Below are 17,917 nucleotides of genomic sequence, written 5' to 3' on the forward strand. Positions count from 1 at the left end.
GTCACTCTCTTCTCACTTGTCACTTCTCACTTCTCAGTTTCTCACTCATCACTAATTCCACGTTTTTTGATAATCACACGTTTGAATATAAATCAATAAAATACACACATGCAAATGCGATTAATATACTTGAAACATATTACGGTTTTCAGGAAATAAGATATACTACATAGTTTGACAAACTAGTGATTCTGTCACCTTTTGAAAACTCTGTAACAATAAACTTCATACGATTATGGCTGTGGAATCCAACTTTGTTGAAAAGAGGAAGTAGAGACTTTAGGCTTCATAGCGAAATTAGCCAGCAGTTTGGCTTAGTGATAGCGTATATATTTAGCATCACTAAGGTCATAGGTTCGAGTCCTCGCCACTGCTGGTTAGATTTGGGGGTTTTGTGACTCCAAATCGATCGTTTCTCTATCAGAGTTTGCCAATTTTATCTGATCATTGCTGAAACGGTTCCTGAAAATTGGTATTAAAATTATACACAGTAATCTGAAATCTATAGATATCTCTATCGACATCTCTATAATTTCGTATTTATTGTATGTATAAAAATTGTATACAAAAAAAAAAAAATCTAAAAATAATCCATAGATGTCACTATGATTATTATTTCTGATTAATTGTTATATTCTATATATTCTGATTGTATATGTATGTATTACTGTATTTCTGATTTCTGATTGTTTATGTATTTCATTAACGTACACCCGTCGCATTGGAGCAAATCTGTAATGGCGAGTGTGTATTGATTTGTGATAATAAAAATAAAATAAAATAAAATATGGTTGTCAAGTGACGATTGTCCACAGACAATCCTAAATAATTCTCTGAACAATAAAGCATCAAGGTCTGTTCATACCTAGTCAGCACGTACCGACTTCAGCAGGTATCCGGCTGTACGAAAAGTATTCTTTGGTACATTTTGTATGGGTATATTCATACCAACCGTCACGTTTACGCCACGGCAGGCTTCCAGCAGCATCCGACATTTCCTGTTCATAACTTACAGCAACATCCGTCAACGTATCGTATCCGTTTTTTTGGCCATCGTGGAATTATACACGCGAATTACGTGCCATGAGTCTGCCGCTTTGCTATTTTGGACCAATTATCGATAGTGACAGTTGACAGCTGTTCAATCTTTCGACCTGGTTTTGGCGCAAATATTAAATTTTTTACGGAAATATTTAAAAAATTTTGTCCATCATCCACAAGCTCCTTATACAGTGTCCAAAACTCTCCTTCGGTTTTTCTATTTTTTAACATGGGATGCACATCAAAACGCCTCCGTGCTTTTCCTCCCGTATTCTGCGCGCGCACATTAACACGGGAGGAAAAGCATGTTCCTCTTGTTCCTGTTGTATCCTGTTTTTTTTGATCTTTCGACTTAAGATCTTTCGATTTTCGATCTTTGCATTCTGATATTTGCGTTTTCTGTAATTTATCATTCTGTCAAATCACGGAGACCGAGTATATTGATATTGATCCTATTGTATTCCGTGCGTTGTAGCGTATTTATAGAGACATACCGCGTAATATTGACAATTATTTATTCGTAAGGGCCCTTCTATTATTATTACATTTCTCTGAGGAAGTGACAATCGTTTTTACAAGGCATATGAATTGAAATATGTGATACATTAACGCTGATTGATTTTAAATATATTGGCATCTGCTGGTAATTAACAGGAGTACCATTTAAGGCACAAAATGTACTCAGTAATGTCACAGATTTCTTATTTCTTAATTTTAAAACCCAAGTTTCCAACGACTTTGGTACAGATAACTATTGTAGTGTTTCCTTATAAATTACATCGAATTAAATTTTTGAGAAAAGAAACTAATTTTAAATTCCACCAAATAGTATATATCGAATAGTATATATATATCAAAGACCAGACAATGGTATATATCGAATTTATGTGCATGGAGAATACATCTATAAATATGAATAGTATATGTCATATAAAGTTAGCTTGAGAATTCTTAGTAATAATAGAAATAAATGGAGTTTGTACATAAAATTATATTGGCCCCTCATGACGTTGGGCAAACACTTTTTCATTATTCTGCATCTGCACAAGGTTAATTGTTAAGACATTCTACTAAGCCAAGCCAATACTGGTCTCGTGTATTGTATCGGGACGCCTATTTACACGAGGACAATATTGGCTTGGCTTAGTGGAATGTCTTAAAATTAAACTCGTGTAAATGCAGTATTACCCTTTCGTGACGTTAGACGAGTTGTGATAAAAAATCGTATCTTGCTCTCATGCCACTGGCGGATTCAGAGGGGGCATGGACCTAATGGCACCTACCCATCCATTTCTTTTGTCACCAAGTTGCTCCAACGTCAAGAGGGGGCATAATGAAGGAAGTTTCTTGGTATTACAATCGAACATTTTTTGGCGCTTTGGCTGAATTAAAATGACACTGACGTATCAAACCAATACCAAATTAATAATATGTACTCCATTGCTACATTTTTTTAAAATAAATTATAAATATTTATATAATTAAATGATATAACTGTTAAAATTTTATTTAATGGAAAGTTTCGAAAGTGAAAGTGTAGGCAATCTTATTTAAAATACTTGCAAGCTCCTTTGGGGCTACGGTTTGAAGGAGATAATATTGTTTTATCATTATCATAGAGCAAGGAATAAACTCATTTTTAATAAACTTTTTAAATTTGATGTTTTTTGCATAACTACATACGTCGCGTATTAAAGATACACAAACAGGTTTGATCAGAATTCATGTTGACCCACGTTTTTGGAATAATTATTACTACATATGTATGTATACCAGTGGCGGACGGTGGGTGTTAATACCGGGTGTGCTGTGTATGCCGTAGGGCGTAGGGTATAAAATTAGCAATTAAAAAAAAATACTCGTTTTGCATTACAAAAATGTTTAATTTATTAGTTATTTATACATAAGTTCAATGCGACGTTTCTGAGACATAAACTTTTCAATCACGTCTGCATAGAATGTGTCTTTCTGTTTTAATTCCACCAATAACTTTTTTTCTATTGAAATTAAGCTAAGGCCACATAATCTATCTTGACCTTGCGTACCTCTATAGCAAGTTTTTATTCTTTTCAGCGCCGAAAAAGAACGTTCTGCTGAAGCTGTACTGCTTGGTATCGTTAATATTAATTCTCCCAGCTTAAACACCTCTTTAAAACCAGATTCGAGGTTATTTTTTGTCATGAATTGTATTAATTCATGAACAGGTTTCTCTGAAAATTCAGAGCTGGAATATAGCACAATGAGTTCGTTTTTCAATCGAATATAATCAAACAGTGATCCATAAAAATCTTTTAATTTATTAATTAAAACATTTGGAAAATTTTCTTTATATTCGTCATATTTATCATTACAAAGAAGGTGGAAATATTCTAATTTGGAAAGTGAAGAATATCTACATTCGACTTGTGCGATTATGCTATCAACTATTTTGAAATATAATTGACGAAATGAAGTTTTATCTTCTACTTCTGAATAATTTTTTAATCTTTGTGGCCTACGATCATGATCATCATTTTTTTCATTTAAATAATTATTCCATAACATTTCAAAATTATTATCCCTTTCGTATTTCAGTTGCTGCAAAACATCATTAATTTTTTTACAACAATATAAAACGTCCGAAGATTTAGATTGAAGAATGTTATACAAAACATCAGTTATTCCAAACAGTTTTGAAAAAATTTGAAGAAGTTTAATTGTTTGAAAATCCTCTAAAAAGCCTAAAAACCCTCGTGCTTTTATAACAGTATCTGTGTCCCATAATTCACAATTTTCTATAACATGTCGAAAAAAATCTGTAAATTGACTTCTGTATTGTTGTACTGTGCTACTTAAACGAGATGTAAAATTCCACCTTGTGGGTGCTACAGAGGGAAGTCTTTTTGTCACAAATTCCTGTAAAGCGAATACTCTTTTGGAAGATTTTGAAAAGTATGTAGACAATCCATTTAAAGTTTGAAAAAATGATTTACTTTCTTTAATATCAGAAAGACCTTGCTGCAATACTAAATTCAATACATGAGCATAACAGTGTGTAAAAAGAGCAAAAGGATAAGCATTGAGGACTTTGGATTGCAAACCATTTACGTGTCCACTCATTACACTTGCTCCATCATAAGTCTGTCCAACCAATTTGTCTTGAATTTTAAATTCTTCAACTATGTTCACCACGTGACGGAATAGACCATTAGATGTTTTATCAGCACTAACGTCTGTAAAACTAATAAACCGTTCATGTACATTGCCTTTACATACAAAACGTAAAACTGTTGAAAGCTGTGATTTTGTCATTATATCTGAAGTTTCATCGAGAATAATAGCAACAAAACTTGCTGACTCTACTTCATTTTTTATATGAACTTTAATAACATGAGCGATTGCTTCGATTATGTCATTTTGTATACTTGGAGAAGTACCACGAAAGGTAGTAGCAGTATTTAAATGAGTATCTAAAACAGAATCATATTCTCGAAGAGCATTTAGATATTCAATGTAATTGCCTTTGTTTACGGAATTACATGACTCGTCGTGACCTCGCAGGGACAGTTCTTGTTTTCCTAGATAGATTATTGCGTTAATAATTCGTTTTAAAACATCTCTATTTTTATTTACTTGTTCATTATGTCGACTTATTTCGGCTTTACGTTGACTGTCAATTAATACGTCGATTCGTTGTTTGCCAAACATTTGTATGGAAAGAAATGATTGAACGTGTGCCTGCGATCCTTCGTGTTTCTTCAGTGCTGCTGTCAAATGGTTGAGATCAGCAAATCCTTCTTTGTTCCACACATTAATATCTTTGGAGAACAATAAACATGGCCAGCAGAAAAGTTTGGATCGAATTTCACAGCCTGTAATCCATTCGAATTTTTTATAATTTGAAACGCAAAAATGTCTAGTGTAAACTTTTGTTTTTTCTTTATGCAAACTGGATAAATTTGGAAGAGACGGACACGGTTTCCCATCTTTAATTATTTTTAATTTTATCTCAAAACTTCTATTTGAAAACGGAATAGTTAAAATGTCTTGAACACTGTTAGCCATTATTAGTTATTAGAGGTATGACTGAGATACGAATGACCATAAAAATACGAATGTGCGAAAAAGTACGAGACCACGTGTCGCATCGCATTGGTCAATTGCCGACTGTTGCGCGGTGCTCTGAAGTCGTAGCACACCGTACGTCTTAATATCGCGAACAAACCTATACAAGCGAATATCCGCCTGCACACTCCAACCAAACCCACCAATTTGCTGCACGGCATAGGTATTCTCTCGTCGCGGCGCACAAACTACATCTAACATCACACAACACGCTGCAGACTGCACACCACACCATACACCACACCATACATTTAGCGCACGCGGTAAATACACCATACACATCAATGCCTGTTTATACAACAACACATTATTTTGTATTAAAATACTACTTTATGTGGTCTTTGGTTTTCACGGGTGTGCGCCGCACACCTAGCACACACCCAATATACGCCACTGATGTATACTATACATATATGTATGTATACTATACATATATACATACATATATCCATTAACTAACTTTATCAATGACCTGCAGCCGTGGCCTTGCCTGATGAACAACCTCGTACCCCTCCATCGAGACAAACAGCATCCGCTTGATCTTCAGGATTACGAATCAGTATTCAGTGGGACCTGTTCCTCTGCGGTAGTAACTAGTGAAAGTCGCAGCTGTTTCTCACTTAGGTAATAGTCGAGGTGTTACTTCTTGTTTGGTATTGGAAAACGATGTGATGATAATATCTTGTGTGATGCCATTATAGTGATCGATGTTGCAATAAAGTTAAGGAATATGACAGAAATTTACTTAAATGGCGAGAGCCACAAGATGGAAGAACAAAAAAACTTATCGAGTGAAGATAGTACGCTGAAACATTCCGGAAAGATTTTACCCGACGTGATTCAGACTGAAAATGACAGCAAAAATTGTGACGGTTGTGTGCGACTTGTTCTGGTAACTATTAAATGATGTGACACTCTTTATTAACCAAACAAATAAACATTTGAAAATTGTTACCCAATTAACTTTATATACATATCAATATGAAAAAAATAAACAATTTTTTATTTATTTAACCCTTGCACTTACATACATATTTTTATTCTTCAGGTAAACAAACCTGAATCATCAGAGCATATCGGTTTCAATTTGACGAGGAGCCAATGGGATCCATATCCTTGGGTGAGTAATAGTTTATAATTTTCTGTTTCATTAGTTAGTTGTAGAATTTATTTTGTGAGCAACTTCTGCAATGTTTCTAAATGAAATATTAATTTATCTTTCACCGTTAAATATAGCACGTTTCATAAATAATTAGGGCATGAAAAATTCCAGACACGTAAGCGGTCGCGTACCACACTTTGAAATTAGTCCACGCTCCAATCATAAATTGTGTACCAGCTTCACTGGAGTAAAACATCGTCCTGTCCGAACATGTTGAGGATTGCTGCTTTAGATAAATGCGCGCAATTTAGCAGGAAAAATTTGTTAAAAACAATATTTTGAGGAAAGTTTTGTAAGATAAAAATCAATCAATAATATTGAGACATAAAAACGTTTCTGAAAAGCAGCTCCAAACTTATGCACTTTTTTAATTCCACTGCTTTTTCTTTTAAATGAATCTCAAGAATAACTTCCTCTTATAAATAATTTATATATGAAATAACGTCTTTGGGTCATTGACTGTCCTAGACAGTCATCACCGAACTTTCCATATTCAAGGCAAATAAATATAAAATTATGAATAGGTTCATTGTACCTAATATACCTGACCCTGTGCGGTTAACTCTTATGTTAATATCATTAGTCCTTACTGTTGAAACATTCATTGTTTATAATAGGTACATATATTATACTTTCTACGACGATGAAAATTTTCCTTGATTCAGACTTTGAGTCATCAAATAAATTAAATTCGTCCTGCTACTTCTGAGATCAACACATTGACCAAGTGTCAATACTCTGACCTTCCTTTACGATGTGTGGAGAAAACGACCTTCGCGCTTGATCACCTTGATATACAGTTATGCGCTTTTATTTAATATAATAATACTATGTTATGTATCGGATATATGATAACCTAGTCTAGCACAATGAGGAAAAACAAGTCTTTCCTGGTACCTTCATAGGTACGCACTTCGTATTATTCACGCTTACTTCCGATTAGCAGCGCTTTTCAACGGATGATATTTTCAATGAACACTGAAGTTTCGAAATCGATTTTAATTTCAAGCGTGTTGGATTGATATAAATCACAAAAAAATATTATATGTAAAGCAACGTTTATACCACATTAAATAAATGCGCTATCGTGATAGAAAATCTATTACAATAATTTGATACATTATTTCAAAGCCAACACGCTATTATGAATGCCATTGAAAGCATTCAATGAAACTCACTCTGAATGAATAATTCCGGAAATTAAAATTTTCACGATTTTCATCAAATCATTTCGATCCCAATTCAGGTGAAGACTGTAGATGCTGATTCTGCTGCTGGGACAGCCGGTTTACGAGATGGTGATTGTTTGCTAAGGGTTGCTGGAGAAGACGTTGTCGGACTCAAGGTTGTAAAACGTATTTTTTTCCTTTTTATAATAAAACCATCCCCTTTATATATAAAATTATACTTTTAAAGCATAATACTTTCAGTGACGTTATTATTTATTTTCAGATCAGCGACGTGGCTCGTTTGGTAAAAGGGTCAGGTCGATCAGTTCAACTGCTGGTTTGGTCTAGTGGTCCACTCACTGATTGGAATCCAGAGGTACATACATATTTTACATATTATTTGTACATACATATACTTCCCAATTATTCTACATATATTTAAATTATATTTTATGGTTTTTATTTTACATAGTTACATATGTACATATAATAAAAATTTTACATATTTTATTAATAAAAATAATAATCTTTGAACCTTTTGATATTAAATTAAAATAAAGATAGATGTGTGAAGTTGCGCACGGTAGGAGTAAAACCTCCGATTGGTAAAAGTAGAAAAATACGACTGGTAAAAGTAGAGTACGTAATTTGTGGTCAAAAATGTTCTACTATACTCGTAATATATACGTTTAAAACACACATACGTTGTGTTTTAAACAAAATTTCATTCTAAGGCCGTCAACACAGCGTGTGTTTTTAAATCCTCCAAACTCATACAAAAAAAAATATTTATATTTTGAAGATTTATTTTCAAATTTCCATTCATATATATGATACCATACTATATAGATTTCTATGGTTTAAAGCTTGACTTTTCTTTCCAAGAAATCTGTTGAAATATTTCATAATAATTATTTTTCGGAACAAATAGCCAGATATCGAAACTGACCGAAATCTTTCATTCAAACGAAAAACACAATGATCCATGTATAAGATATATACTTTTTGTTTATTATGTGAAAATATATTGAAATGTATTCAATTTTATATGAATACTGATACAAAATTAAATACGCTGATCTGTTCATCTATACGGTCGAAGATATCTGTGAGATGCTGTATTCCAAATGTCAATTTAATTGATAAAAATGTTTAATTTACAAAGTCTATTATTTTTACTGTCAGTTTGCGAAAAATAAACAGATTCTCCTAGAATTTTTTCGGAAAATTTGAGCGGCCCATAATGAGTTAATACAAATTTTATTTCGATAAAATAGAATACAATTTGTATAGAACTATTTATTTCACCAACACCAATAGAGATGTTTACGTAAATTGTCTCAATATTAACTCAAAGATGAATATAAATAATAATTAACTGATAATAGCACTTTCCTTATTAGTGTTCCACTTTCATTTCTTAACGTTACGAACTTACAATACCCTGCTATAAAAATTTTCACTTAAAAAATTACTAATATTTTATACCTACATACAATCAAGACTCTCATTAAAATCAAGACAAGATCTCAAGATTTTCTATTTTGTATGACGAACGCTTTATTTCCATTGCCACACTTTGTAGCGTTGACGCCAACAATTACATCGATTGTCCTTTTTTTGTGCTATATAAATATATGTAAGCTTGTATCCAGTAAGAGAGGATGAATATATGTATGTATACTTATTACAAAAAAACACATACATACGTACATCAAAATATTTGTTCAAAGATGTAATTAATGGATAGTGAAGTAGTTAGTTAGCAGAAAGTCGACGACACTTTTCGCCATTAATTATAAAGTTTTGACTACACGTCTTTTCGGGTAAGATATTCGGAAATTGTTGTTCACACGAAAAACAGTGACCTAATATCTAAAATATGTACTGCTAGTACATATGTATGTAGACACTTTTCATTGAAGTTTTGTCATTCTACATAGTGATATCCCCTGCTTTTTTTCAGGCTTTATTCTGCGGTCCTCTTCCTGGTGCTCTGGGTCGTCTTGGATCGTGTGTAGCTGGTATTCTTCGTGCACTGGAGTGCCCAATTTGTGTTTCAACTGTGCGCCCCCCAGCAGTACAGTGCTCCCGGGGTCATGTGCTCTGTGCCCCCTGTCGAGCGCCTCTGGCCGCCTGCCCCATATGTCGGACCGCCCTGGGGGCTGCGGGAGGACCCCCTCTCAGAAATCTACTCGCCGACGAAGTAATCATTAATTTCATTAACACATTCATTATTCACCGCACCCACACCATCAACGGTGGGTCACGTTTCATGAGCTGGCTGACTCTGCACAAATTGACCCGGAGTGGTCACCTCTTTTATTGTTATTATTATAATTAAATACTCTCTGCTTATTCGGAAATTTCAGATGAAAACAAGTTGATGAGTAATAACTGTTCAAAATTGGCTGAAGTACAATTTTTGGTTTCAATACGAAAAAAACCATCATCACACTTTAAGACAAAAAATCTTATTGTGCGTTAAATACTAAAAAACTCAAATATAATTAATTTAAAAGTATTTTAAATAATAATAAATATGAAATAATAGTACAATCTAATATATAATTTCGAAAGAGACTTTGTATGTTACTACATATATGTATATAAGTTTTAATTGAAGGTTTAATGTATGTAAGGTTTGGGTGGTAGAATCCGTGACGTTATCGAAAAGATCTCATTTTCTATGACGACGATATCGATTCCTTTTTCTGTTCAAATTTCGAATCCGATTCATGTTTCAGTTCCGGATCCCGATTCCTTTTTCAATTCCGGCTCCAAATTTCTTTTTCAGTTCCGGTTCCGAATTTCTTTTTCAGTTCCAGTTCCAGATTCCTTTTTCATTTTCAGTTCCGGATCCCGAATCCTGTTTCAGTTCCAGTTCTGGATTCTTGTTTCAGTTCTGGTTCCGGATTCCTGTTTCAGTTCTGAATCCCGATTCCTTTTTCAGTTCCGGATCCGGACTCTTTTTTCAGTTCCAGTTGTGTGTGTGTAATTCATTTCTGATTGGCTGTCGTTAATTTTTTTTTCGATTCAAATAAATTTAATAAAAAAAAGAAATAAATGTTTACTATTAGATTATCCATGTTTAAGCGGTTTATATTAAAAATACCAAGTGATGCCGGGTAAAACCACTAGTATATAAATAATAATAGTATTGTACCGGTAATAAGATCTTGAAATGTTGAATTTAAATTTGAAATTTATGTATGTACAATGTATGTACATATGTACATTGTAGTACATCATCTGTGTATGTACATATTAAAACCGGTTTTAATTTAAAAAATAACCGGTTTCGATTCACCAAGGAACGAATGAATTACGACATTTGGGGAAAAGCGTACTGAATCAATTATAGGTATAATGCTTAATGGAATGAGGGGGAGTGCTTATCATGTAGGGTGAAAATCAAATGCTACTCAACAATATCAATAGCCAAGATAAAAATATTATTTATTTTTCGTAAATTTTCAGGTGTACAATTGTGTAGTGGAAGCATTCGAGCTGCAGGGCGATAAGGCGAAAAGCAAACTAACCCAGAACTTGTTCGGAGACGCGAAATTCATTAAAAGAGAACCGAAACAGAGCGAAAATGGTGAAACCGCACACGAACAAGAGTTTCCAGCTCATGACATGACGGGTACTGGGCTCAAATGGGGCACACAGAAGCTGCTTCAGAGGTACATACATTTGTATATTAAATAAATTTCCACACTTTTAGAATACAAACTAATCTTTAAGATTAGATTATTACCAGGTCGAGCTCGCTCTACTGGAAACATTGCCAGAGCAACTAGAGCCTCAACCAGAGACATGATATTCCTTGAAGACAGAGATATTTCCAGGTCACTTTCTACTCTTGATATAGCCAGGTAACTATGAATAAATTTTTAATTTTAACCGCTTAATTAATAAGTATCTTGATTTTAAATATTATTTTTCAAAAACAGGGAATCGAACAGAAATGAAAGCAATTCTCTGAATAGTTTAGCGTGCACTGCAGGTGGTTCATGCGCCAGCTTACCACCCACCAATTTCCACTCTTCTACACAAGGTAGGAATTGATTGGATGGATTTTAATCCACATATACTCAAACTTATTTATTTTAATTATTGTGTAGATATTACAAGGTTTGATGAAAATGACAACTCTAACACTGACAACGAAGAAATAACAAAAAATCGTAAATGTAACCAGTACATAAATTGCCCAGCTGATCAGAATTGTCGTGTAAAAATAACAGGTAAAAATAAAATACATAGTTTTTATAAATAAATTGAGAAATTAGCAAAAGTGAAATTATTGTACCGATGAAAATTTGTCACCGAAAAGTATTGAGTACCTTTAATTTATTATTTCAGGCGACTTGCATCAGCATATATTGAAAGCACATGGAGTCCAATTAACTTTAAGAGCAGAAGATCGTACTAACATCGAGCCGAGTTCACGCGAATGTTGCCAAGCCCTTTTGCATTCGACGGGTCATTGGTTTTATCCGAAATGCGAGCGTGACGAAAGGTGATCAATTAATTGAATGCACCATCGCTGCATATTTATGATGTATTTTGCTTATAAATCATTTTCTCGTTACGTTATAGTGATGGTGGTGTAAGAGTATGGTGCTGGACTTGTGATGATAGTAGTGTGTCTTCTCAATATCAACTGGGCGTTGAAGTTTGGTCCGATAAACAAGACGTGCATTGTGACAAAAAAAGAAGTCTTTCTCTGGTTGATGAGACGCCCGAAGTGAATTCTGAATCTGAAATCGAAGAAAAAATAAAGGAAGTAGATAAGAAGAAATCTTTCAAAAAATACATTCAACGTCCTCTTCTTAAGTTGGCAGCGCCAGTTTTAAGTCTGAAAAATGTTTCGTGGAGTCGGGTCTTGACTTCCAAACAATCGCTTTTCCTCGGTGACCCACTGCTTGGAGATAATGCAACAATCTCAATAAGTATTGACAAAATTGACTAATTCGTATTTATTAATGGAATAAGCACTTGCCGTCCAAAACCGCTTCTTAATGAAATTTTTTTTAATTATATTATATTATTTAAAAATAAGTTAATCTACTATATAATATTTATACATATGTAGATTTTAAAAATTATATACATATGTATGTGAAAAATTAATCAATAAATTGAATAAACTAAAAGTCTAAGCTTTTTATTTCTTTCGAATCTTCTTCCACTCTTTTCTTAGCATCAGATATACCTACATCATACATACGTATATACATATCTAACAGGCTTGGTGTTTCATTAACCTATTTACTTTATCTATGTACGTAGATTTTTTTGCTGTCATTGAGTTAGTTAATATAAAATAATATTTGTTATATAAATTATCTCTACGTCGTCGTGTTTTAATATCAAATTGTTTTCTTGCTGCCCCTTCTCGTTTACGCTCATCTCTGTACGTTCGGTAGATGGAGCTACTTCACCGACCGCCATTCATTGACTTTCACATGATTAATTAATTATTATTATTATTATTTATTATGTAATATTATTATTATATGTATATATATTATTAGTATTATATTATTATATTGCATTTATTTATTTTATCATTCATTTGTATTATCTATATATTATTAATATGAACGATGGGGATTGCACTATTCTCCTTGTCGTCTGGAATAAAAAGTAATTATTATTATTATATCTATTATTATATGATATTATTTACTCTTATTTTCTAAAAAGATGGGCTGTAGAATCCGTGTCGTAAGTCGTAAGAAAATCAACTGACTCCGATTGATTTACTAATTAATAGTATATACATACCTAATATTATTTTCTTTATTTTATATTACAGTATTTGTCAACTATAGTATCAAATTTTATTGAAGTAAATCCACTAATAAATTTTAATTTAATAACCTATTTATAAAAATCTTATTTTTAATTAAATTATAAATTATAAATTAAATTAAATTATTGAATTGCACTATTTTGATGTTTTATGTCCAAAAGCGATTGTAAGTATCAATTTTTAGTGATTTTTTTTAATTTCTTCAATTTTTTATATTTTGAAAATCACTTTTATTTTTACTACTAACAACTTTATACGTTGGCAAGAAAAATCAATCTCACTAAAATCGTTCAAATCAAGTTGGAGTCGGAGTAAGAGTTGAATCATAAAATAAAGTTGGAGTCGGAGTCAGTGTCGGTAAATTTTGATCCAACTCCACAGTCTCGACAGAATTATTCTATTTAATTTATCATTACATATATGTAAGTATGAATCGGGCTACCTCACGGGACCGAAAGTGAAAAGGTCGAAAAAGCAAATATCGGAAGGCAAAGATCGAAAATCGAAAGATCTTAAGTTGAAAGATAAAAAAAGGGTGCAAGGTAGACGGTACTATGTATGTATATATTATATATATATCAGAGGCATGCGGTGAAATTATCTCTCTTTTTTTTGTCATACAGCCTTGTTTAATATGCGCGCGCAGAATACGGGAGGAAAAGCCTGTTCCTTTTGTTCCTGTTGTATCCTGCTCGCGCAAATTAAGTGAGGATGTACGACGAAGGGAGAGAGACTTTTATCGCACGCCACTGATATACATATATACTAACCGTTTTTCATATGTATGCATGATAAACGAATATTTTCACGGTCACCCGTATGAATCGTACGAAGAGAACCAGAAATTAAACTTTACTTATTGGAAAAATTTGACCTTTCAACATTTTCAGTCACTAACCACTCGAGATTACGAGCAAATTCCAAAATGAACCTCAACCAAATAAATAGTGGAGATAGGTTTAGATTTCAGCCTCACAAAAAAAACCTAAATTTAAATGCCACAAAAAAAATTTTAAAATAAGTTTTTCAAAAACCGCGACAAATATTCAAATGTTTTGTAATAATAAAAAAAACAGCTGAATTATTTTTTTGAATAAATTTGTAAAACCATTTATTAAACTTTATTCAATTTGCAAAATATATTTTTTATACGTTTAATCCGTCTCCCTCCCCACCAAATTGAAACCTACATATGTAGGTGCGCCGATATCGCGTATGCGATGAAATATTCACGGGTTCGAGATTAAGAACGAGTCATAATCCTAGCATCAATCCAAGAATAATGCCGAGCCAATATCCAATCAGTCGGGGAACATGGAAAAGGATATCGACCTGGAATCAATCTTGGTCTGAGATTATCGTACTGATACTGAGATTATGTCTTGCCCTTAACCTCGAACCGATGAAAGTGTGGAAACTTTTAAATCGGTTGAACTAAACGATTACAGCAGCGTCCATTTGTATAAAAAAACTTTCTTATAAAACCGACTGTATTTTATAAGAAATAATTGTTTTAAAAAATTGGGATAAATGTATGATTTGCATACAATTTTCCTAACTGGCAACACTTCACCCAAAAGCTCTGCTTTTCTTGTGTATAAGTACCATGTGCGTCCGTGCGAGTGTGTGTGTGTTCTAGTCAGGGGTGGGTAAGCGGATCGATGTCGCGCGCCGACAAGTGAACAGCAGTCCTCCGAGCGAACCGGTCGCATTTACACTCCCCACCAACAAACCGATTCGCTATCGAGATAAATCGCAATCTGAAAACGTGCGACAGCCCTGGCCGTTTAATTGCTTTCGCGCCATATATCCAGCATGTTTGCCGCGACGTAAACGTAGTGCTTCGGAGCTTCGATCGAAAGAAAAGCGTTTTCCCCCGTCAAGAAAAGCCTTCCGATTCCGTCTACCCTCTCTTCCACTACCACCCCCCCCCACACCACCGCAGTTTTTCCATTCAGATTTTCCAGATAAAGATGGCCGTCGCGTGAGTGTGCGCCGCGACCGGTAACACCCGGAAAATCTTCGACTTTTTCGTCATGGCGGAAGTCTCGTTCCGGAAAAGTGTATAAGGTGTGCGCGCAACTATCGTCGATCTCCAGACGCGAATCGGAATCGGTTCCGGTTCGATATAATTCGGGTAATTACCATTGTTTATGTACAACTGTGATAAAACAAAGGTTCTGTAATTACTCGCGCGAAAGTTAAATTACTATCTCTTTTTTTTAATCATCGTCCCTTTTGTATGCGCATATGCCGTCGATCAAAAGTCATCTCATCAACATAATTGCAAATTCAATTTTTGAAGGGGAGGATATGTCTAGGGATTTGCGAGCTTTTTTATAGGGGTTGCAAATATTAGATAGGCAATTAGGGTTATATTCAATCCGTTCGTCCGTCTGTTGTATTAAACTCATACAAGTAGGTGTATTCAATAATTTTTGTTGACTATTCGTAATTTTTATTCATTCATAAATAAGCTTGTTTTTTTTTCTGTTTTATACGCTTATTTTAATGACACATGTTTTACAGCACATGTGTCTCTAAAAACACGCTCTTGATCTACGTAGTAATATGTGTTTGGTTTTCAGCGCGTAATTAACAGCGTTAATTATTCTCAATCTAATATATAATTTCGAAAGAGACCTTGTAACTATGTATGTATGTAAGTATGTAATGTTGGTTGGTGACATCGAAAACAAATCAAAGTTTATATGACGACGATTCGATATGGTTTCGATTCAATATATATTTTTTTCGATTCAAATAAATTTAATAACAAAACAAATAAATATTTACTATTAGATTCGCCATGTTTAAGCCGTTTATATTACAAATACTGAGCGAAGCCGGGTATTAGAAAGTTGAGCTGAAATTTCCTATGTAAATTTTCGTACTATAATTTTCCTTATTTCCGTACTGTAATTTTCCTTATTTTCTTTCTGTAATTTTCCATTTTTTATAAAACAACTAGTAAGTCGATAAAATTAGTGTCAATTTGACCGTATATGAACGGATGAGTTTGAGTTGAATTCTTTAACAAAAAAATAATTTTGATAAAAATTATAATTTGCCAATAATATACATATGTACATACATACATATTTCTATTTTATTACATACATACATACATACATATACATATCTAATCTATACCTAATCATATTTCTATTTTTTTGAGTTTTCTTAATTTTTTTAAAAATATTTTATTTTCCATTTTTTAATGTCAATGAATAAGATATGTAGTATCTATGTATGTCATGAAAGAATTGTGTAGTGTTTAGGCTGCTTACTTTATTTGTACAATACATATGTACATATGTACTATTTAGTAATAATATGTTATTATTACATATTATTACTATGTAGTACATATGTACATATGTATTGTAGAAATTAATTATTTACATAAAAATATACATAGGTAGATTATATGAATTCGTCATCTCCTCGGATCAGCCACAGCGCATTATTTGTTTTATATACGCTGCTGGCAATTCTGGATGGTTATTAAACCCAGATCAACCGTCACCTGATAGAGTTTGTCATTTTATCTAACTCAATTTTTGTGACGGATCCAATAAAATCTTCGGCATCTTCGACCCCCCTCCCGCCACCCTTTACTTTTGTACAAAATTCATCCCAAATCTGAATTTGTCGATTTTTATATATGTATACCTATGAATGTGCATTGTAGAATGTGTTTCATATTCATGTACAAAGTTTATTCATGTGTCGCTTTGAAACAACTTTTAATGGGACCTATGATAAAATTAAATATATCATAAAATTTTATAAACTCTTTAAATTGCATTCAGTGATTTAAATATATGTACATATGAAAAGTTTCCATTCATTTAGCTAGGTGATGAGAGTGATTTAATTTTAATTAGAACAAACGAGCCTATCCATTAATCATAAAACGTAAAATGAAAGTTTAAGAAAATTTGCTCGTCGTTCACACTAGATTTGTCTGCAACATACATACATAAGTATGTACATAGTACTATTCTGTACCCCACTCGTTTAATATAATATTTTTGTTCGTCCACAACAATGGTTGTGTTCGCAACATATTATTATCGTCGCATTACTGAGCTCGCCAACAAAACGTTTCATTCAAAAAAAAAAAGTACAAAATGAGAATGCGTAACACAGCACAATGAAAAATTATAGTAAAAAAAATAGAATAAATCTGTACAGGGCTGTCGACCCTTATTGCGCAACGGTTCGCGTTAAATAGATGCACTCGTATTACCCGTACGCGTGTACCACCAGCGCGCATTTGTAAGGGCTATAAATATCAAAGTACTTATTTATTATGTGTGATAGGTCACCCTAGCTGTACTACAATGAGGGGTAGGGCGCGACTACCCCAAACAGGGGAGGCCATCGTAACCAGCGATCCCCAATCTTCACCAGACCGGAAAATATAGACGCGCTTATCGACCCCACCGTTCGTGAAGCGTAACGAAAATTTTCTTAGATAGTCAATTTTCCCCTGCGCGAAATAGTCATTAAAACGTTAATGTGATAACGAATATGATATCTGATACTAAAAATTGCATGTTTAAAAACAAAAAATCTGTTTGATGTCCTATGTATGTACATATGTACACA

At 33.3% G+C, this 17,917-nt stretch overlaps 1 protein-coding gene across 1 annotated transcript; it reads left to right on the plus strand.

Moving 5' to 3' along the window:
* Nucleotides 1-5,554: 5,554 nt before the first annotated feature.
* Nucleotides 5,555-12,469, plus strand: LOC143910099 (uncharacterized). Its single transcript, XM_077428472.1, has 12 exons — nucleotides 5,555-5,769; nucleotides 5,847-6,037; nucleotides 6,194-6,265; nucleotides 7,554-7,652; nucleotides 7,760-7,852; nucleotides 9,443-9,682; nucleotides 10,957-11,162; nucleotides 11,229-11,354; nucleotides 11,433-11,536; nucleotides 11,604-11,726; nucleotides 11,845-12,001; nucleotides 12,082-12,469. Exons 2-12 carry the CDS (start codon nucleotides 5,876-5,878, stop codon nucleotides 12,452-12,454), a joined length of 1,755 nt encoding a protein of 584 aa, XP_077284598.1. The 5' UTR covers nucleotides 5,555-5,769; nucleotides 5,847-5,875; the 3' UTR covers nucleotides 12,455-12,469.
* The last annotated feature ends 5,448 nt before the right edge of the window (nucleotides 12,470-17,917 follow it).

This window comes from Arctopsyche grandis, chromosome 3, assembly GCF_051622035.1.
Source record: "Arctopsyche grandis isolate Sample6627 chromosome 3, ASM5162203v2, whole genome shotgun sequence".
NCBI classification, from domain to species: domain Eukaryota; kingdom Metazoa; phylum Arthropoda; class Insecta; order Trichoptera; family Hydropsychidae; genus Arctopsyche; species Arctopsyche grandis.

What these genes read in the sequence shown, in the direction of transcription:
- LOC143910099 (XM_077428472.1), top strand. Translation starts at nt 5,876, where the DNA reads ATGACAGAAATTTACTTAAATGGCGAGAGCCACAAGATGGAAGAACAA. An exon ending in TTGTCGTGTAAAAATAACAG is followed by an intron (nt 11,727 to 11,844) that starts GTAAAAATAAAA and finishes TTATTATTTCAG; the next exon opens with GCGACTTGCATCAGCATATA. An exon ending in AAATGCGAGCGTGACGAAAG is followed by an intron (nt 12,002 to 12,081) that starts GTGATCAATTAA and finishes GTTACGTTATAG; the next exon opens with TGATGGTGGTGTAAGAGTAT.